The sequence below is a fragment of the Lonchura striata genome, chromosome 12 (assembly GCF_046129695.1).
Source record: "Lonchura striata isolate bLonStr1 chromosome 12, bLonStr1.mat, whole genome shotgun sequence".
Classification (NCBI taxonomy): domain Eukaryota; kingdom Metazoa; phylum Chordata; class Aves; order Passeriformes; family Estrildidae; genus Lonchura; species Lonchura striata.
In genome coordinates, this window is record NC_134614.1 from 7,397,418 (window position 1) to 7,420,234 (window position 22,817).

Consider the following 22,817-nt stretch of genomic DNA (forward strand, 5'->3'; position numbering starts at 1 on the left):
GCCGGATCCGCCCCCAGCGCCCCGAGCATCCATTTCACACATCCCACGGAACGCTCCTCCCCCGGCAGTGCCGCGTGTTCCGCACGGCTCCTGGCGCTTCCCTCCCTGCGTGCAGCGGGACGCTGCTGGAACCCACCAGAACCCGCTGTGAGTCAGGGTCCGACACACTCCACACCGCAGCCGCCCAGCAGCCCCCCTGCTCCCCTCCTTGCTGTCGAGTTCTCTGACTCGGGGACAATTTTGAAAATGGAGAATTCATCTAAATGTTATTGGCGTCTCAACAGAGACTGAGCCCTGGTAATCTACCAATCCCCTTCAACTAATTTATCTCCTCCATCTCATCAAAGCTCACATTATCACAATTATTCCCTTATTACCAGCAGAACCCTTGCTCCTGGTCAATGCTTTGCAGCTGTCAAAAGCAAAGGCGCAACTTCTGTGCTTGGAGAAAGCAAGAGCCCACCCGAAGCAGCCAGGAGGGCTGCATGAGGAGGAGAAGGCATTACCTGGGTGAGGTGCGGGTTGGGATTGAAGCCACACTGGTTGCAGACCTTGCTGTGACACTGAGTGCAGGCGTTGAAGTTAGGCTGGCCGGGGGAGGAGGTGAGCTCTGTCGTCTTGCAGATGGGGCAGAGGGTGCTGCTGGGGAGGGGGGCGATCTGCGGGACAGAGTAGGGAGAAGTAGGGGTGCTGCCCCGCTCCGGTGACACCGAGGGAGACCTCCCCGAGCCCTGGCTCCTGGCGTCCACCTGCAGCGTCCTCCGCGGCCCCTCTGCCGCCGGCCCAGGCTGGCCCCGGCCCCTCATCTCCCGGGGGCTCTGGGAGCTGGGTGCAGTCTGTGCGAGGGAGGGGGGTGCTGACCGCTGGCCCGCGGCCTGGTCCAGCTGCTCCGGTCTCCTCAGCGTGCTGAAACACCATCAAAACACACGTAATAAGCTCAGGTTTCAAACATTTGATTGCCAGTTAACGCAGACAACTGCTACAGCACCCTCTCCCCCTCGAAATCCCAGCTCAGCCAAGAAGGCATAGCAAAACCCCACTGCAAACCAGGGAAATTGCTCAGATCAGCAGAAGGATACACTTTACCTTACGAAACAAGGCGTGATTTCAGCTTTCTCTTACATAACCCAGCAGCAGGGATGCAATTGAATTATTCGGTGTATTCTGAGTTGAACTTTAGTCAGAAAGTTGCACATAAAAACGTGTGTGAGAAGTTTGAGAAGCTCAGCCTCCTGCCAGCCAGGGCTCCCAGCACTTCAGCACAAACTCACTGGAAGAGGCAGCCGTGACTGCTTTGCAGCCTGCAGGGCCCTTCCTGCAGGGATGCAGCCAACACGCACTAAACTGGCTTCTCACAGCCTACTTTCATGAGTGGCTGTGAAACCAGAAGCATGCAAAGACTATTTATTAAAGGAAAAACCCTCCAGAAGCCTAATGGAGGCAGGAGACTACTTGTACTTCCTCACCTGTCAGGCAAAACCATGCAAGTCACAGGTGAAAGTAGCTAAGGGCTTGTTTCCCAGGGGCCACAGCAACGGGAAATCAAGAGAGAGCACATTGGCTCTGCTTTAGTAATCAGCACTGAAGTAGCAAGCACAGACAACAGGGATTTTGTGGGCTGTGGGCTGGCTGACCCTAGCTGAACCCTCTACTGTGTGATGTGAGTCTTGCCTGGGCAAAAAAACCAGCTGGAATGACTGTGGTCACCAGGACAGGGTGATGAAACCTCCCTGTGAAACCAGAGCTACTTACAAGGAGCAACCCCGAGGCTGGTATCGCACCCACTGCTGGTTCTGCAGCAGTCCCACAGTCTGTGTAGCCTGTGTAGGATGCTCAGCACCCCACAGTGCTGAGGGATGCTCCTGGCCATCCCAAGGAGCTCTGGAGCAGCTCCAGCTGCAAGAGCTTTAAACTGTGATGCTGCAGTGCACAGCATGACAGCCTGCACACCCTCCTCCCATATGGTTTCAGGGCAGGCACCCTGTAATGTGCTGCTGATGGATCACAAGTGCACGAGAATGAATCTGTGATGGAAGATACTTATCTAATTATAAATAATTTGGTCCATGTGCTTATCAGTAATGCCCACAAATACTTCTCAAAAAAGCAGAAGCCCTAATGCCCTCACTACCTGTCATCTACAGCTGTTTAAGGAAAAGTATTACTCAGAACCTCAAATTTAATACATTGTTGATTTACCCAAGCAGGGTCTGACCTTATGAAGGTTTAAAAAGGGAACTTAAATGCATAAAACTAATGAAATTCAAAGTGCATGTTGCCACAGTAATAGGAAGTTGGATGAAAATAAATAGTAAAATAGCACTTTGGGAATACTTTCTGGCTGCAGGTTGAAACCCACTTCTCTGAAGAAAGAATCACAATAATAATAAAGCAAAGCACTAAGGGAGGGAGTGATCTGCTCTAGACTGAAGAGGAAACTGCTCCTGGCCCTACAGTAGCACCTGCCATGAATGTTGTTGGCATGTGCTGCTCCTCCCTTGTTAGTTCTGACACCCTTCAGTTCAGATTTGGAGTTTGACTCCTGATGTCAAGGGCTGCAGAGCTACTGCCTCAAAAAACACATAAAACCATCTGTAGCTGGTGGAGATTGGAGAGCTCAGCCCCAGACACCAGAAGGAAGAACTGTAAGAAAGCAAAATGCACCTTCTCACCTTAAAATTAATATTTCTATAAAACCCTCAGCATTTATGTATTAGACACACCTTATCCTAATGGTGTATTAAACAACTCTGAAATAACATTATATGGTCAAATATAACTGTTGTTTGGAACAGCAGAATAGTAATGCTGCCCCGAATAACCCTGTGGCTATCCCATCCCTCAAAGTGTTCAAGGCCAGGTTGGATGAGGCTTGGAGGAACCTGGTCTAGTGGACCATGTCCCTGCCCATGGCAGGGGGTGGAATGAGATGGTCTGTAAGTTCCCTCCCATCCCAAACCATTCTGTGATTCTATTCTACTGCAAATTTCAAAATTCAGGGTTTTTTCCCCACTTGATATGAAAAATACTTGCCACCAAGTAAGAATTCTGACTCCATCAAGGAGCTGTCAGATAACACACAGATAAGTTCACATTTCCTACCCACAACAGAGTGGCTCTCTTGGAAATGCAAAAGCCCATGAGGAACAATACACCAAGTGCTGTTATTTTGCCCTGAGCCTCACTGCTGGCACATAAGACAGAGGAGGGTGGTTGGATGCTCACTGTCTGGCAGGTCAGTGCTGCTCCAGAGATGTTTTCCCAGACTGGGCTCGAGCTCCCTCCCAGCTCCCTGCACTTTTTCAAGTGCTAAGTAATGCCGGGCACCACCTCCATCCCAGTCCCAGCAGCAGTTTCACTCCATGCACTTCTACCAACGCTGCATTTATTTATTTTATAATTATCCAGGATGCCTCAACCACCCTGTGACACAGGCTGTGCTGTCTCTCACTTACACCAGTTGAACATACCCATGAAATTTTAAGACCAGAAGAAATCATCTGGTCTGTCAAGTACAGCAACTCAATCCAGGAGAGATGCCTCAGGAAAGAACATGAGAATAGTCATATGGAATCAAACACAGGCCCACGCTCACTGCATCTTCTGCAAGGATGATCCAATATTTGTATGATTTGTACCCATCTATGAATCCATTTTTTTTTTCCTGTTACAAAAGCCCAAACTGCATGCAGCTCAGCCTTATTTTGGTTTTGGCTTTATCATTGATAGTTAACTAGCACTGGGCTGCTTACTGCTTCCAAAGAATTCCTCCCAATTCCACTAGAGTGTCTATTAACAACTAAATTGGAATGCTTTAATAAGGCAGGATTTCCCATTTGATGGGGGATGTATTGATTTTGCACTGCCCTAATTGCTGAATTAAAAATATTGGGTGATATGGAGTCAGAGATATCTGGAGGGTCTAAACTCAGCAGCGCTCTCTGTTACCAATGGAGTAATAATTTTGTACAACTAAAGAATATCAAGTGTTTGAGTATATTAACAATTATACTGCTACAGTTTTCATTTATGATATCCTGTGAATGCTTTTTGTCACAAGAAGGGCAGGCAGGCAGCTCTACTCACCTGCCCACAGTCACTGGGAAGGTGGGCAGTGGGAAAATACCGATTCCTTCCTTTTTTCATTGAAAAATTGTGTCTTTCTTCTTTCTTTCTAAAACTCCCTCCATTTTCCAGCACAAAGCTAAGCACCCACAAAAATTAACTCTCAGTTCCATGAAAGAGAGGAGGCAAAGCTGCAAGGTTGCTGCCACAGAGCCCAGAACTAAAAATCACCCTGAGGCATTAATCCATATCCAGATCTGCCTCTCCATCAGATACTTCTCCTGATGAAAAGGCCCAGAACTTCCCTAGTTCCATTTGGGAACAGACATGGATATGAAACCAGCCTTTCTATTTAGGGCTGACACAACACCCTGGGAGGAGATGGATAAGTATGGAGAGGGAAGAGCTGCCCAGGATGATCAGAAGCATGAACAGCACAAGGAAAACCAAGGGTCAAAGCCATTCCCCACAACACCAAGCTCAGAAGTGTAAGATGTCACAAGCACCTCAGATTTTTTATGCCTGATTTTTTCCCTAATGTGAAAATAAAGTTTTTTCATTAAAATTACAAAAATTGGGAGAGCTTTAAAAACAAAGTCCTACTTACAGCCAAAACAAATGTTAGACTGCTTGCTGGTTAATATTTGATTTCAGAAAAACATGATTTGTCCTGAACCAGACTTTTGATGCCACAGCAGCACCGGGGAAAAGATGTCAGCAGCATCAGTAGAGATAAAAGCAATGCAATGACATAGCACTGGTTTACAATTCTCTGCCAGCAAATTGGTACAGCTTTCTTATCTGGGAATTCCCAGGTAAAGTCGGGGTCTGTATGATGGAATTGCTCTAATTTAACTCAAGTAGGTTCATCAGTGCCACTAAATTTTACAGGCAAGACCCAGGCTGCCAGCATCCCAAGAGATGTCAATGGGCCCTTTTTCACCAGAGGTGCTAACTTGGGAGCAATAACCATCACAAGGTAAATGGCAACACTGTTAATGTCTCTCCTATAAAATCAAGCAATAACCATATTACACAAAATCTACATGCACAGCTGGTAAATCAAGTCTTGTTGACTTTTGTGGGAAAGTTCAAGAGACAGCATTGGTTTTTTACTGATTTATTGGTTTTTGTCTCATTTCACATCCCTGCCTTGAGCACACTGGCACATCCACCTGCTCAGCTGCCACAAAACTCTGGCAGTGATTGCATCCACAGGAGCTTGGCATTTGTGGTCTGAGTAAATCCTTCAGGAGCTGCAGCCCTTCTATACAACTCTGCCTCGTGCTAAGGGAAATGGGTCCTTGCTTGCTGGGCAACTGATCTAATTACTGCATTGTAGTAGATAAAAACTATGAAAATACGTGGCAGTGTCATCATGATTTTACAAACTGCATGCCCTGCTCAGGCTTTCCAAAGAGGAGCTGAGTTTGTCCATGCAAGGGAGCTCCTAGCTTCAAAACCAGATCAAAAATCAGCAAGTATTTTCTGTTAGAAAAAAAAAAGAGGGGAAACTGGGTAGAAAAAGAGAGGGAATTATTGTTTATCTGCAGTCAAACCAAGAGGATGAGCAGCAAACAAGATAAAGCATGAAGAGAGACATGTGAAGAGGCTCACACCCAAAAGAGGGAGGCTGGACTGACCAACAAGAATTAGAGTTGCTCAGCTATGAGCAGAGATTTGACCCAGTTGCTTCGACTGAAACCTGAAGTGAACATCCACATGACTGATTTTAAGAATCACTGAGTATAACCTATTTAGAAAAAACCAGGTAGCTAAACAAGCAGGCAGTTTTACTCTAGGTCAAAATGGCACTGGGTTTGACTTGGAAAGACGTAATTCTGAATGGTTATGGGTCGGCAAAGGAACAGCATGGATAATAGCAAATGTTAGCTGGTGTATACTGCCTGTCAGCAAGTCTGACTAGAAAATAGGACACCCTTTTAGTAAATAAACAGAAAAATAAGTGTCTGATGTGGAGGGCCTTTGGTTTCAGCTCTGAAAATCTCACATTAGCAATGCTCAGATATACCCTGAGCTTGGGGGTTCTATTGGGGGCAGCTTGTAGCTCTAAAAAGTCCTACAGCCGACATAGGGAATCCTGTATCAGGCTCTGCTTTGACAAAAAAAAAGCCCCCAGTTACAGAATTACGCACCTGCTTAAATCCAAGTGCCCCTGAAATAATTATACTGATGTCTATGTAGGAAAAGGATCACTTTGGAAATGGATGGTTTAAAAACAGTAAATGCCACACAGCTGAAATCAAAATAGAAAATATGAAATGGTGACTAGAAACTGTCAGGGAGTATTTTATTAGATGGCAACACAAGCACTCTTGTGAAAGGCCACAGTGTTTAATGACTTGCTTTTGTGAGCAGTGGAAAAACCCTGTTCTCCTGCAGCTTTGTGCTCCAGGGTTGCCTTATCCCCGTCAAATAAGATGCAGCTTCTGTCAGGCATTTTCCTGGTGACTGAGGCATCCCTAAAGCAAATCTCCTGATGCTGACAGTGTACTTGAGCTCCTGCTTCCACCCAACCTGGTAATCACTCGGGTCCTTAACCTCCACCCTCATACCTGTTCTCATAAATACAGAGAAATGTGATAGTGCTGCATGCACGGTGTGCCTGCCAGTTTCCTCCTCTGGCCCTGGTTCTACAGCAGATAACACACCTAGAGCTGCTGCTGGCTTTTCCCTTTGTTTAAAATGCCATGCATGGAAAGGTAACAAGAACCAGGAGATTTCCAGTTTACACAGCTACCACAAACCAGTTATTCTCCATCTTAGCACCATGCCTAGTTCAACCCAGAATCAGCAACAGGAGAACACACCAATGTCACTGTCGCTGCTGCTCTGTCAGCCACGGCTGTTGAGAGGCATCTGCCATTTTATTAGCCAAATCCTACATAACAGAAGAGGGGTTTATGACTGCTTTAAGCTCTAAATAAGCATTTACTTGCTTATTTTCATTCCTCCACAACTGCCTTTTTGTAAAGGTTTGTGAATCATTATCATTTGCAGATGGACTAAATGATAATTGAAGGCCCTTCCAACTCAAAATACTTTATTTTCAACCCTATTTTATTCTATTCTGTTGTTTTTGCTATGTGGCAAGAAAATACTTGTTTTGCACCTTCCTTAGCCCTGGTTTAGCCAAGAGTAATCTCCCTTTGAGCACTTTGCAATATAAAACCAGAGCAGTGGCTGTTCCTGCTCACCAGACCAACATCCCCAGACCTCTCCAAAGAACCTCAAGGTCAGATGTCTATTAGACACCCTATACTGACCATAATGAACATCTGCAATTAAATGCAAGACAACTGATTCGTACAGAGTCCAGAGCAGCCTCTATGAACCCCAAGACCTGAACTGGAGTCAGGGCAGAGTTTTGCATCTCTCACATGAGCTCTCACAGTCCAGAAGGTCACTGAGCAACCTGCAGACCACAACATGCTGCCCTGGGGAGCTGCTCTTTCAGCTGCTGATGCCTGAAATGTGTTGCCACTACTGTCAGGATCTTGGCCAAACCCTTCAGAGCCAAAGGCAAATGGGCCCAACAGAAGAGTTGGCAGGTAATGATCTCAGTCCCATATATATCAAAGAGATCACTTCTCAGATAGCTTTACAGAAGCAGGCACTATAAAGGTCCAATGGTTTGAACAGGGTCTCCTTTATAAATGATAATTGTTGCTGAGAACAATAATGATCTGGAACTTTAAAGCATTAAAATATCTCAGGGGTAAGTGCAGTGTCCAATATTCATTCTACTTCAGCGACAGGAAAAATCTGTTTCCTCTGTGATAGCTGAAAACTACCTTTAAATCTTACAGAGACAGAGCAGAAATCCACCTCTTGATCAAAATGCCATCAGCTGCACAGCGTGAGGAGCTGTACTCAGTGATGTACTCAGAGCTGTACTCACTGAGCTGTAGCTCAGTGATGAGAACCAGGAAAGGGCAGGTGCAGAGCCAGGGCTTCACTGTGCCTGGGATGAATCTAGAGATCCTAGAAAGGCTATGGGGTACCTAATCCCTCTCTGCCCCTCTCTGGACATTTATGAGGTATCTGGAAGATCCAAGACAAGGAGGAACATCACCTCATCCAGTGAATGGGTGCAGTTGGAAGGTCAGCTTTGGACCTTCAGTGCAGGTGAAGCCTTGGAGTCTTTGGGAAGACCTGGAGGGACAGGAGGCATCAGTCACCCCAGCTGCTGGACCCGAGGACATTGCTGAAGGGGGGATGCTCAGCAGGTCTGGGGTCATTAAGTGCCCCTCATTTAGCATTAATTCAGGTGATGCTGAGGGTGGCCATGCTGCAGCCTGCACAGGAAAGTGAGCTGCCTGCAGAACTCCTCTCCTCTTTACTGCATGATTTGGAAGGTCTGCAATGAATGATGAAGAGCTGTGCCACAGAGTTATGGCCCTGTGACCAATACCAGGGAGCATGTAGGGAAATTGCAGCTAAAACAGGGATAAACGTCCCCAGGAGCCACAGAGAGGTGTGGGCTGGAGCCGTCTCTTCAATCTGGTTTCCACTCAGCTACTCGATGTGTTGCCTCCATATCCTTCCGTGGTACAACTGATTGCTATGAGCAAATCATATATGTGTGTTAAAATAACATAAAAGAGCCATGACAATCTTGCAAATACTGTGGGCAGCAGAAAGGACGAGGATGCTGGGGAGAGTACCCCAGGCAAGGAGCAGCCGCTCCCCTCAGCCTTCATCCACTCACATCCTACATCTGAGTTCTGGCAATCAAAGGGTAGAAAAGCTGATTGCTGCAGTCACGCTTAACTGAAGGCTTTTGTCCCAGGAAAGCCAACACCATGAATTACTGCTCTGTATTTACAAAATGCCAGCAAAGCTGAAAGATAAACCATGGCATGAAGCTAAGGAATTTTATGGCACACGGCTGGTGAAAGCTTATCTTGTAAATCTATGATTATAACCCAAGCCCGCCCTCCTTGAAAGCCTCTCTGATTTTAATTAGCAGCGACACAATTTTTTTTTCATTCGTTAGCTATTCCCTAAAGCAATGCAGAATGAAGCTACCTGCTCTGGACTTAATCCTGTGACAGGAACGTGCCTGCTCTGAGGAGCCAAACCTGATACACAAACTTTCAATAACAGTGACTGTAATAGACTTGGCTTCAATCTATTTGCAGGACTGGGAAAAACACAGAAATTCACATGATTACTATAATTTTCAGATACAACTGAGAAAAAAAGAAGAGGAAAAGTGAGAAGGTTTGTTAAAAAGAAATTAAAAGCAGCAGGTGGAAGAGTAACAAAGGGAAGTTTCCATGGCACCTGTTAGCAAAACATGCACCATCAAGAAAAGGTTTAAGACATGGCTATAACACAGCAATATCATTAAACAACCAAGCTACACAAGTAAAAGGCAATATTGAGTATGAAAAATCATCTCAAGTGGGAGAATTTTTAGGATAAAAATCTAGAAAGAAAGGAGAGAAAGAAAGAAGTAATAAAAGATGAAGAAATAAGGGGAATCCTTCTTATGGGTTAATAACTTATCAGGATTTAGGACACCAAGGATAGAGGCAGATGGCCAGGTTTTCACAAGCAGAGGTGCAGGATCTTGCCATGGAATAAATGGGATATTCCTAAATGGCTTGGGAGGGAGGAGGGATAAAGAAAGGACAAGTTTGCTGAGCCATGCAAATTTATTCAGCATATTCAAAGCTAAAGCTGAATGCAAAGAGCTGTAGAAGGCTCTTCTGAACTGGATGTCTTGAAACATCATGCCAGGTGAAATCCAAGGTCAAGAAATACAGAGTGAGGCACAGAGAACAACCATAGCCACATGTAGTGATGGGTTCTAAATCAGACACTGATGCTCTGCAAAGAGTTCTGCAAGCCACGTTGGACCATTCTCAGAAAACATCGATTTAATGCTCATCAACAAATATAGAACAACCCACCCCAAAAAATACACAATTAAGTTATTTTGGGAAAAACGCATTTTGGAAAGCAATTCAAAGAGAAGAGCAAAGGCAGCCCATTCCCTTTACTTGCTTCTGGCTTCCTTCCCACAAAGAGTGGCACCAAGGTCTGGTTTTGCAATTCTCCCTTTTGCATTCAAGCTTGACTCTGTCCAGGAGCAAGATGGATTCCTGCAGGTGCTGGCTGGATGTACAAAACAAATCAAACATGAGCACTGTTTGTCACAGTGGGCAAAAAAGAGGTCAATTCAGGGGTCTGGCTCCAATAGTCAACATCCCTGGTCACATCCACACCACACAAGGGTCCCCACACTTCCACCTTCCACAAGAAACTGGTATTCAACCATTAAGAAACTGGGAAGACTGCAGGGCCCTTTTTTTGGATAAGTTCCACCCATATTCCAAAATTAAAATCTGATGCAAAAAAATGTATCATTATCCATCTCCATGACAGCTTGAGTCAACCAAACTCAGCCCAGAACGAAGAACAACATTCATTCCAGGCGTAAAAAAAATAGGAAGATCCATCAGAAAGAGAAGTGCTGTTAAAAAAGAGGCAGTAATGACAGACCAGAAAGAAACTGGTTTGTATTTTTAGAAAAAGGAAAGAAAAACACAGTTAAAAAGCAATTTCCAGGAGAGGAAATCAGAGTTCCATACTGCAGAGAGACAGGCAGCTCCTGGTGACTATGCAGCAACCAAAAAATCCTGACTTTGCACCCTCATTTATCTGAGCCTGGGTAAAGGAAACAAAGGACCTAATTTTTTTGTGTGTGAAAAACCATAGTATTTTTATCCATCCTGCAGTTCTTGTCTTTGCACCTCTACACATTTTGGTTATCTCATAACAGTCCCTTTAACTCTTCCTCAGGCCACTTAGGTCCTTATTTCTATATTTTCTGGTTGCCTCAGGTTACCAGGAGAGCACATATCCAAGGTGTGGAAGAGCAATCAAGAGATCATTTGGGCAGGAACTGAGGAAACAGCCATCAACTGATTCCCCATGAAGAGTTCCAAATACAGCACATGTGGAGGGGTACATGGAAAAACTGATGAGCCCACATTTCCCTGTGAAGAGGAAAACTCTGTGTCCAACATGTCCAATCATGGCCAGATGCCTTTAAACAAAATCTTCACATCAGGTTATGTTTCTCAGCTGCAGAGGTTTCTCCCTCCCTGACACTCCCCAGACCAGCTCACAGGGTCCAGAAATGTCTGTTATTTAAGAGTGTGGTTGCAAGTGCCTGGTGGGACACTGCCTGGGGGCTGGCACTGGATGGGCTCAGTGTAAGTGTTTGTGTGTCTTAGGTTTGCACTTTCTAGTTTTCAGATATATGAATTAGAATAGCAAGCCAAACTCAGAATTATGTTTTTATGTGTAAAACTCATTATTCACAACAGGAAACATAAAGGAAACCCAAGGACCAATATATTACCAATACTGTCAGAGACACCATCAACTTCAATATCTCAAGCTGTTTAGTTTAAATGTACTTTTGAAATACAGGAGTCTGAAATTCCCCTGCCTAATTCTTTATAGGATCAAAGGAAAACATTTCTCCAGCTTCTGCAACTCTTTGAGGTGCCTTGTCCCTGCCTGCATTTCCCTGCTGCACGTACCTCAGCCCAGAACATTTGTCCCCAAAGAGATGGAGGCATCTGCATATTTGATGTATCTGTCCTTGCAGAGCCCTCAGAAGGCTTAGCCTGGCAGAAATGGCAGCAGTAAAATTTAAAGCTGAGAAGTTTAGTTGGTAAGTGAAGCAAATTTTAGACACGTTGAGAAGCAGAAGGCACTTTATTCCTACCCAGAGCAGCTGGCTGGTTTTGTTTGCATATTTCAAAGAAAAAGAAAGGTGTGTTAATTTGTCAATTCAGAGTGTTTGGGTCTGTATTTTCACTTAATAATAGATCAAAATTAAATAGGCAATCATGGACACGGGTTGGATGAAACTGAGTTGTATAGCCAAGAGGAATCCTATGCTAATCCTTTAACCAGTGCTTAACATCCATTAACAATGCAGGAGGAGGAGAGACTGGAAGATGAGGAAGGCAGATAAAATAAAGCAAAAAAGGCATGCCTAAGGAGACACTTCTTCAGAGTTTCCTCCCAGAGGGATGTTTCTGGATGCCTTATTTTTGCCAGGTTGAGGTAATCAGTGGCATATTATGTAGTGATAGGGAACATCCTTTCCACTCCAACAGGAACTGATGTTCTGTAACAACTGCAGTGTGTAACCAGTCAAAACCTCATCTAATATAGTGGTAAATGGGCTCTGAAAATCACCACCATCACAAAAGGTTCTATATAATACACTATATAAATGAAAACAACCTATCTTCCTGGTGTGCTCCCCAGCTACAGGATTCCAAAGCAAAACATCCACAACTTAGAGGTGGGAAAAGGAGAAGGCTTGGATATTTTTACTCCTTGGGACTATAAATCTGCTCTGAATATAAAGGATGGTCTGTTTTACAGGGATGAGAGCAGCACCCAACATCACCTCCTCACGTATGCCGGCGTCAGGAGTATTTACAGAAAGCTGCTGCTGCTGCCCGGCCCCAGCACAGTGTGCTCCAGCACTATCTGCTCCAGACATCTCACAAGCTCATATTAGAGCTGCTGCAGCCCACGGATGTGTTTGAGACTGACAGCAGTTCCCTCACCCTCCCAAGAGCCACTCCCAGCAGAGGAGAGCAGAGAAGGTTCGAAAGGGCAGCATTCCAAGGGTCACTACCAATGCTTGTCCAGTGTTGAGAAATCCTGTGATGAGTGGGGAAGAAAAAACCCAAATTATGGTGGCTTATCGCTGGTGTGCAGAAGACAACAAAGCTGATGCATATGAAAGAAAATATGAGAAAAATCTGCTCACTTGAATGACAACATGGAGTTCTTTGTGTCCTACTGCTGGTCCTACAAGGATGACATTAATAGGTCTCAAACCTGGAACCCCATGAGTCTCAGACTGGAAATCAAAAATGCAACAGAAGTTCACGGAGTTATTTGGGTTGGAAGAGACCTTAATGATCATTTCAGTCCAACCCCTCTGCCATGGGCAGGGACACCTGCCACTAGACCAGGTTGCTCCAAGCCCCATCCAGCCTGGCCCTGAACACTTCCAGGGATGGGGCAGCCACAGCTTCTCTGGCAAGTTACCACAGATGAACTACTGAAGTAGCCTACAGCAAAATTAAAATGGAAAAAATACATTTACTCCTTCCTGTTGACTCGGAGGCTGCTGCTGAGCATGCTGAGAACAGCTCAGGCTGTGACCACCTCGGGTGTTTAAGCCAAACAGACCAAACCCAGCCTACCAAGGCAACAGGCGCTGGCACTGCGGTGCCCAGCTGCAGCACAGCCCCACCTGCAAGGGCTGCAAACCAGCAGAGTTTACTCTGCCAGTTAACTGGGAAGCTAGTGCTCAAACACACACAAAAAAAAAAAAAAAAAAAAAAAAAAAAAGGGGAGAAAAAACCCAACCAAACAACAATTTGTCTCCCTAAGAAGATTAATAGGTGCATTTAAAGAAATCAGGCTGTAGGCTTAATGAGAGAGAGGCAGCAAAATCCTAAATGTGAGACCTCCTACAGTTTTTCAGTCCAGCTGTACAATCAAATAATAGTTTATGTAACTAGGATTGAAACAAAAATTAAAAGTAATTTCATGTTTCATCAAAAGAAAAAGTACACTTCAGAGTCAACATGGAAAAAGATCTAGTTCAGCCCCACATTACCCCAGCCTTTCATAAGCTTTGTACTATCAGCTGATTTGGGTTTTTTTTCACACGACAGGCAAATTACCAAATCCCTTAAGAACTTATTATACATTTCCAATTTTCAACAATTCCTATTTTATAATGCATAAATTCACATATCTATAAGTGAAATGTTTTCTTTAGAAGATGAAAGAAAAAAAAACATGCTGTTTTTCCTAGGCTGCAATCTGTTTTTTGGTTAAATACTAAAAAAAAAAAAAGGGTGGTTAGCAGCTACAACATGTTAATCTTTGCAAGTAATTCCCACGCACAACTTCATCCTTTTGCAGACATTAAATATGGCAAAATCTTTTTGTACTCCTCATGTTTAGACTGATGAAGAAAGGGCACAAGTTACCAACAGACGCTTTCTGGAAAGCCCATGGCAGACCCATTTGGGTCTCAGGTGGGCTGGTAAGAGCACCAAATCCCTCAATTCATTCAATAGCTGAAGAAGACACATCTCATATTGACTTCATACCCCCATAAAAATTCCAAGGATGGAGCACCCTGAGATCACGCCAGAAGAGGCTGCATACTCCAAGCATCTCCTAACAGAGCTAAAAATCCATGAATAAAGGTGAATTTCAAAATAATTCTCCCTATTCAGGATGCTACAACCCTCAGGACTGGTCCTGCACAGGGATGTCCACTGGAACCAGGCTCTGAGCCTCTCAGCAGCTGAAAAAGCCCACGAACCCCCAAGGCCAGGAAAGACTCAAGACAAGCTAGAAAGCAATGTTCCACTGGTATGCAAGGAAACAAAGAGAAAAAAGACTCAGTGGCTCCTTTCAGCTATTAACATCTGGCCTCTGCAAGCATCCTTGCCATGTAAGGCCTTCAGCACTCTAGGCTGGATGGAGGAGGGCCTACCCTTGGATACCCAGCTGAAATGTGGGATTTTGCCACATCTAAACCAAATGACATTTTGATTCATGGTGATTTTTCTTCTACGTCCTTCAGAGGAGCTGTCAAATCCTCATCTGAAAGCTATTCAGCGTGGGAAACTGATTTGTCATGTCTGAGAGCCTGTGGTCCCTGTCAAGTCCTAGAATCAAGTGAAGAACAGTTAGTCACACATGCCCAAAAACCCTCAAAATTCTGCAACATTTCTCAAGCAGCATGGATGCATTTTCTATGCAGCACCTGCTTGCTCTGAGTTCAGTTATACCTATCAGAAAAGAGGAAACCCTCCAAGAGGACAGGAAATGCTCTTCTCATGAGGACCGACACACGATCATAGAAGAGGTCCAAGTGGCTCTAAGGTTCCCCTGGAGCCTCTTCTTCTCCAATCCAAACAATTCCAAACAAACTCCAGCTCTCTCAGTCTGTCTCCATAAGAGAAGAGTGTCTCATTTAAGACCTCAGTCATTACCTTGTTAGTGGGGATGTCTAATGGTGTCTATCAGCAAGTAATGGCCCAGAGGTTTCCCCCAGCCCTGTGCTTCCCCCTTTCCCCTGCAGTACCTTGCACAGCCCAGTGCAGTCCCTTGGTTCTTGCACAACCCTGCCCAGCCCAGGGAGCACTAACAATCTCCACATGGAGATGGTAATCTTCTTGCTTGAGGGAGAAGGTGTAAAGGCTCTTCCTTCCAGTGCTAAGGACAGGGACAGGAGAGAGGTCTGGGAACAGACTGGGCAGGAGAGGGGTTTGTGTTGTAGCTTCTCTTAGAAGATGCCTAACACACTCTACTGCATTAAATATAAGAACATTTTTCTTCTATAGACAATGACCTAGAAACACCACTAAATCATTTTTGAAAAAACAGAATGCACCAAACTATTTAATCACATCTTCAGGGGGAAATGAAGCCAGTAAGAACAGTTAATCTGCTGCTCATCACAGAAACTATAGTTTTGGACTGAGGGCAACTTTGTATATTCAGAGGCTATGGTTTTACTTAAACCTTCTGTGATCATATATCCCATTATTCCATCTGGTAAACTGCTTCTACACTTACTTATCCTCACTCTTAACATTCATTTGGCTAGCACGGGCCTCTGAACTGCAGAGGTGTGTCTTTGCTAGTCATCATAACCATCTCTGCCATGCAGTGCCAGCAGCCAGGTTGGAGGGCACATCCCTTCCCCATCTCCAGCCAAACCAAGGCACTTGCACAAATAATAAGAGAAAACAAAATAAAAATTGCATTCAGAGGTGCTTTTCTTGACTTGTCTCTGGGGAGCTCAACATGGGCAGGGAGCTGCTGTCTCCTGCCCTCCCAACCACTGTCCCCAGTCTCTTAATGGGGCTGAGGTCTCTCTTCAATATCAAACACACACTTGGAAAGCTGCAGAAGCCAAGAGTGAGCGAGACACCACCATCAGGGTAGTTGAGTCATCTTTGGTATTAAACACAAGCAGAGCAACTCATGAACATCCCTTCCAGCCACGCCATAAAGCCCAGGCCAGAGTTAATAGGGTCCAGCAATGCTGATTGCTCTTGCAGGCTCCTAAATAGCACAATGGAGGTGCTGGGTGCTCTCAGCGAGGAGCCAGCTCACCACATTCATAAAAACTTCCCAGCATCAGTGACATGAAAAGTGGTACAACGTGCTCATCGATGAGTGACAGGCTGCACAGCAGCACCTCGGGGTCATGCCGGAGCTTAGCACCTTAGCACCTCCAGGCATGAAAAAAGACAAAAAAGCTTGTTTGTAGGAATCGTCGTGCTCATAGCCTGATACAAAAATAACAAATCTGTCATTCAAACAGACATTTGAAAACACAGTGATGGCATAACAGCAACGATCTCAAATTCAAGAAGAATAACAGTTTACGATGGGTGGGACCAGGTTGACCATCAGCACTTGCTGTCACTCACTAGCCAAAAAAGAAACCCAAGGAACATCCTGGAGCAGCAGTGCTCAACAGCAAAGTTGATGTGATAATCTTATTGTCACATTTAGGGAAAAACCAGAACGCCTTTACCATTAAATCATTGCACCCTACTGAGCTACCTGCTCTTGGGAAGCATTCTCTGCACCCTGACTGCCTGTCCCATCCTTCCCAAGGGGCACCTCACACACTAGGAAATTAGCCTGATGTTGGAAAAGGATTGCTGGAAAAACACCCTGGGCCAGCCACAGTGCCAGCCCCAGCCGGGGAAGCAGTGAAGACGGCTGTGCAGAGAGGCTGTGTGGCAGGCAGGCTGTGGTGTTCTGCCAGTCCAGATGCACATCAAGCATTCCCCAAACTCATATGAACTGCAGGAATATGCCACAGCACTGACTATCTGTTTGCACTGAATTGGAGACATGATGGAAAACATCAAATATGTGCTTGATTCACACAGCAGAGAAAAGAAACAGCTTTATTCCAGCACGCTGGAGAAGCAGGAGTGGAGAGGCAGAAGCCAGCTCAACATGAGCGACAATGTGAAGGGATGCACCAGCCTCAATGGATGTCACCACTTGAGCTGTGGCTCCATTCCTGAGCATCAGCAGAAGAATCAGGATGGTTTGGGTTGGAAGAGACCCTAAAGATCACCTAGTTCTAATCTGCTGCCATGGGCAGGAACACCTTCCACTAGAAGGCTGATCATCAGCACTCAGCTTTCCAGTGCAAGAGCTTCAAATTTTACCAGAATAAGCCAAGAACTCCTCCAACTTTTCAGCACAAGCCAGCACAGCAAAGGACATCAATCCTTCCAAATTCTTCTACATCATTTCTGAGCAGAAGTGGACACTGCAGGGACATCCCCAGGAGCCCCTCACCCATCAAAAGTGAGGGGTAAAGATCCATGCCCACAGCAAACCACTCAGGTTGGTTCCAGCAGTGAGAAACTCCAACCTGTGAGGCAGACTGCAAATCTGTGTATTTGTTTTGGAAATAAAGGCATTAATAATTGATGCCAAACAGTGTGAATATTGATGAGCACGTTCCCAGAAGAGGTTTTGGAGTTACTTAAGCACCCAGAATTGTGCCGTCTGGATGCAGTGGCCTAATGGCTGCTGTCAGAGCAATCACAAGCACGCAAAGCACTGTGTCACAGCCAGCACCACCTGCCCATCACGAGGGAAGATGAATTGAAACCCAGTGGAAGATTTAACACCACAAATATTTTGACACAGTCCATCATGTACACCATTTTCTACTCCTTTTACTTTTTGTTTTGCTCACACAAGTTTAATGATCTCAAAACATTGCATATCTGTTCTTCTCCTCCTCACTTAAATCCAACTTCAGTTCCCTCCTGACCCTCCAAATGTCTTGCAGCAAATAAACCAATGCTCAATAAGTGCAGAAGCATGGCAGGCTTTTCCAGAATGCCAGTCCATGGCTCAGCCAGGGAAAAACAGTAATATTTGAGGAAATTCCCAGCAACGTCTGTGATGGTGATGCCTCTGCCCCATCCTGTGCAGGGCTCAGAGCCTTTGGGGAGAGCAAAGCATGGAAATGAGGATAGAGCTGGCTCTCTGGGCTCTCCAGGTGAGCATGGCCCTCTCCACAGCCTGAATTCCCATCACACAGTCTGGTTTTATTTCTAGCACAGTCATATGAAAACGGACATTGACTGCTCATTTCTGCAAGCTTGGGAAAAGTGCCCATTTAAAAAGAAAGAGGCAAAGTTGCCTTTTTTAAGCTTATCTTTATTTATAAACTTCTTATCTCTCACTATGATAGTACTTTATGGCAAGCAAACAAGCATACTCAAGTGAGCTACTGAGAGGGTAAAAGGGAACCTCCAAACTGCAATGGTTTGTCCAAAGTTTCTCTGATTTAAAGGGCTTTCCTTCAGTTCTGTTTCTCCTATATTCTTCACTATCACCAGATTTTTTACTTCAAGCTCCATCAGCTGTCAAACAGAGCAATACTAAATATACAGAAGGGTAAACAGGATCAGCACTTGCCTTGCCATTGTTCCAAGCCAAAGGAAGGTTCTGGGGGAGCTCACAGCCCATGCCAAAGGTGCTACCATGCACTACTGGAGATACTCCCTTTTGGTTGCTTCAAGAGCTTCAGCTCACAGCCTACCTTGAGGCTTAAGAAATACTGGGGTATGACCCACAGTATGGAAAACAAAGGTCCTGGTACCTCTGCCAGTGGGTCATGGAAGTAAGCTCACTCCCAGCCTCACAGCCTGCAGCCCACCTGGCTGCTTGCAATGTGCATCAGCCTGCTCCAGAGAAGCAGTGGTGCTGAAAGCACTGCTGCTCCCACAGACAGCCCCTGAATTTGTGGCTGCCCCCCAAGGCTTCCCAGGAGACTGTCCCTCTTCCCCTCTCCCATCCTTCAACCTGAGCTCATGCATCCAGGTGTCAAAAAGAGCCTTTTACAAGCTCCACAGCTGAGCAGCAGAGAGACCAAATACCTGACTGAATCCAGCATAAATCAGGTACATACAATCAGAAGCAGCAATAAAGTCTCTCTGCAGGTTACCAGGAAAACCAGCCATGCAAAGCTCTGTGCCCCAAGCTACAGTTCTGAACTGGGGATCAACCCTGCTCTGCCATCCAAGCCTTTTTCATCCATCCATCCATCCATCTGCACTGTGAAATGAGCTTGTCCCTTCTGCTTACGGGGTCTCTCTAGAAGAACAGACCAGAACTTGCCAGGCACTGGAAAGCTCTCTGTCTAAATGCATCAGCAACCAGCCTGGATTCCTTTGATCTTACAGGTGAATGATGCCCCAGCTTTTCACCTCCTTCCAGGCTAGAGGCTCAGTTTGAGCAGATCAGCAGCAACCCTGCCCTCCCTCCTCAGATTCAATCTCTCCTTGCTGGAGTACCAGTCAGGCACAGTCTCCTCAGGTGAGATTCCAGAAGCTCCTTGCACAAGGGTGAGGTCTGCACTGAAAACACCTTGCCTGATGCAACCCTGCATCGTGTTGGCCTTTTCCAGGGCTGCATCCTGCTGGCAGAGCCAAACCACCCCAATCTGAGCACTGCTCCCAGCCTCCCTCCAACCTCTGGCTCCCCCGTGCCTCGGCAAAGCATGCAAGAAAAAAACAAAGTTGATAAATAGTGGTAGATGTTGTAACTTAGTGAGAAGATGCTACTCCTATTTGCGGTTTCTACTCTCTAAAGTATCTTTATAGTGGATGCAGAGTTCTTAGAAACTATTATTATGGATTTAAACACAAGACCCCAAAATCCAGAGCAGCCCCTATAAGATACTCAGACTATTTCTCTGTGAAACACAAAGGAAACTGTGAAAAATTACATAGAAAAGTCATACTACTATGGTTTTCACTGGCTTACATGTGGATTTAAGTTACTTAATTCAGAGGAAAAAAATTGCTCTGATATTGAGAGAAACTCCCTTTCTCTGGCCACTTGAGATTTCTGGAGCAGCACCTTTTGCACTCCACACTCACTGCTTGGCCAGCACATCCTGTGCTCTGCTGAACCTTTCAGAACATATGGTCTGTCTTATGTGCCCACTCCTGCACCTCACAAAAGCGACTTTCTTCTCGAGGCCTGATTTCCCCTCATTGCCACTTTGCTACCTTGAATTAAAATCCCTCAGTGTCATCTCAGCCCCCCACACCCCTCCCACGCTTAGGCTTTAAACACTGGCATAGCTCAGCATCATCCCCATCCCACTGCTGCTCCACAGCACAGCCCCACTTGGCCCACCTCTTTAATTACTTTAATTAATTGCAAGGGAGGGCAGCTCCCCAGCAGCAGCTTCCCAGGAGGCGCAGGAGCATTAGCTCAGTGTGTGAGGGCTGGAGCATGGCCGGAAAAAACAACCTGGTGTTTCTGGCAGGAGAGGAGCATGGATGGCCAGTGCTACAGACTCTGCTCCTCCACCCACTAGCCCCGCATGCTCCAGGACCCTAAAAGCCCCTGGAAGGCCCAGCACTGCACAGCAGCAAACACAGACACTGGACAGTAGTGGAGGAGCAGTGCCAAAATTGGACAGAGACAGCAGACCTGCATGGTTTCCTCAGCTCCTCTCATTACAGCAGCCTAAACAGCCCCACAGGTATTTAATTTTAAACTGTTCAAGCAGCTATGAACAACTTTTCACTGCCAGAATCCAAAGCAGAGAGGTTGTGACTCTAGTAAGGGAAGCTGTGAAAAATGTAAAAGAAAATGAGCACAATTTCACTCAGACCTATTTTTTTCACATTCACTGTCAAAGCTCTCAGGGATCTTACAGACAGAAGCCTGCCCACAGCTGTAGCACCCCTGAAGCTCACTGGATGTTACAGTGTGCCTGTGAGCAGCCACTGCAGCCCAGCAAGATAAGAGCCCACTGCCAGGCAAGGCTGCAGCCTCCCGCTCAGGCTCCCACCTGGATTTTCCCTGTCTGAAGCAACACGACTGGCAAGACCAGCAGCACTCATCACTGCCCAGGCGAGGCGAAGAGCCTGGAACACCACTGCCTTGGCCACACACTGAGGGCGAACCACCCACCGAGTCCTCCGCATCCCTCCGTGCAACTTTCTGCTCCTTGCCTTTATTTTTTCAGATAGGATGATGTTTTAGGATTGGCTTTTTTCATTTAAGGAATATTTCTTATCCTGCACTCGCTTCCAAAGTATCTCCCTCCCAGCTGGCGCTGCCTGGCAGAAGGAGAATGGCTCGGTGCAGTTCCCTGCGAGGTTTTGCACCGATGACTCCTGGCAGGGCTGCGTGTCCCTCCTGTTACATAACGACCTTTCCCGTTTGGTGCTGGCTCCACCTGGGGTGGCCACGTTTGGGAGTGGTCACATTTCGGGTGGTGACATTTGGGGTGCTCACATGCCCCAGTGCTCTGAACTGTGTGCTGCCAGGCAGCATCCTGCGATCCTGACCAGACCCACCAACCATGAACCACACTCCCTTCTCCTTACGCCTCCCCCCTTGCTGCTGGACCTCTGCCCACCAGGCAGCACCCTGCTTTCTCGTGTCCCCCAAACACGACACCCCGCTCCGGGTGCTCTCCCGCACCCAACCCCAAATCGCAGCTTTGTCCTCCTCAGCACCCACGGGTGTCCCGGAGCTGCCAGCTCCCCAGGGGTTGCACATCCTCCAGCAGTGACCTGCCTCGGGTGCCTCCATCCCCTCCCCGAGCCCCTCTGCACCTCCCTCACCTGCCTTGTCCCTGCTGCCCACGCCCCACCGCCGCACCGTCTCTGCCCTCGGCTCGCAGTCCGTGCACACTCCTGTCTCACCTGCACGTACCCCACAGCCCGGCACCCCCCGGCACCTCCTGCCCCCCAACAGCCCTGCACGCACCACACCAGCCCCATCACAGCGCCCCGCCGCAGCCGGCACCGCTCACCCTCAGCCGACACGGCTGCACCTCCTGCCCCCCACAGCCGCACCGCCACCCCGACTCCGCTGCGCCCACACCGCGCCCAGCCGTGCCCCGCAGCCCGCGCCCGACCCCGCGGCCCCGCCGGTGCCGCCCCGCGCGCTGACCTGGGCCCGGCGGCGGGCGGGAGCTGTCCGCCGCCGCCCGGTGCTGAAGGCGGCTTGGCGGCGGCGGCGGCGGGCGGCGGCGGGGCCCCTGCGGCGGCGGCGGCGGCGGGCGGCAGCTGCCCGTCGTCGCCGCCGCCCTCCAGGCTGGCCTCGTTGCCCATGTCGGGCCGGGCGGGTCCGGGACCGGGGCCGCTCCCTCAGCGCAGCGCCGCCCCCGCCGCCGCCATCAGCCCCGCGCCGCCATCGCCGCCCGCCCGCACCGCCCCGCGCATGCGCCGCCCCCGCGCCCGCTCGCGCCGCGGGCACGCGCGCCTTCGCCCGACCAATCGCCGCCCGCCCCGCGGGGCCCCGCCGGCACGTGCCCCCCGGCCCCGCCCCGCCCCGCCCGCCGGCCAATCGGCGCCGCGCAGCGCCAGCGCTCGCGCCCGCCAGGCGGCGCCACTGGCACTCCCGCGCTGGCCGTCAATGAGCGGCCCGGCTGCCGTGACGTCACGGGCGGGGGCCAATGGACGCGCAGTCCCGCATGAGGTTACACGCAACAGCCAATGAGCGCCCGCTCACCCATGAGGTCACGGGCTGGTGCAGGATGTCACACACCACTGACCAATGACCCCGTGAAGTCATGTGCTGCTCCTGGAAGTCACAGCCTGACAACCAATGAGCACCTGCCTCCTCCA

At 47.5% G+C, this 22,817-nt stretch overlaps 1 protein-coding gene across 1 annotated transcript in view; it reads right to left on the reverse strand.

Annotated features, from left to right (window-relative positions):
- BSN (bassoon presynaptic cytomatrix protein) overlaps window positions 1-22,223 on the reverse strand; it is an 88,732-nt gene extending 66,509 nt beyond the window's left edge. Inside the window, exons 1-2 of the mRNA XM_021529212.3 lie at window positions 22,141-22,223; window positions 507-906 (exon numbers count right to left, since the gene is read on the reverse strand). Coding sequence (XP_021384887.3) covers window positions 507-806 — 300 coding nt within the window. The 5' untranslated portion in view covers window positions 807-906; window positions 22,141-22,223. The remainder of the gene's footprint in view (window positions 1-506; window positions 907-22,140) is intronic.
- Between the last annotated feature and the right edge of the window lie 594 nt (window positions 22,224-22,817).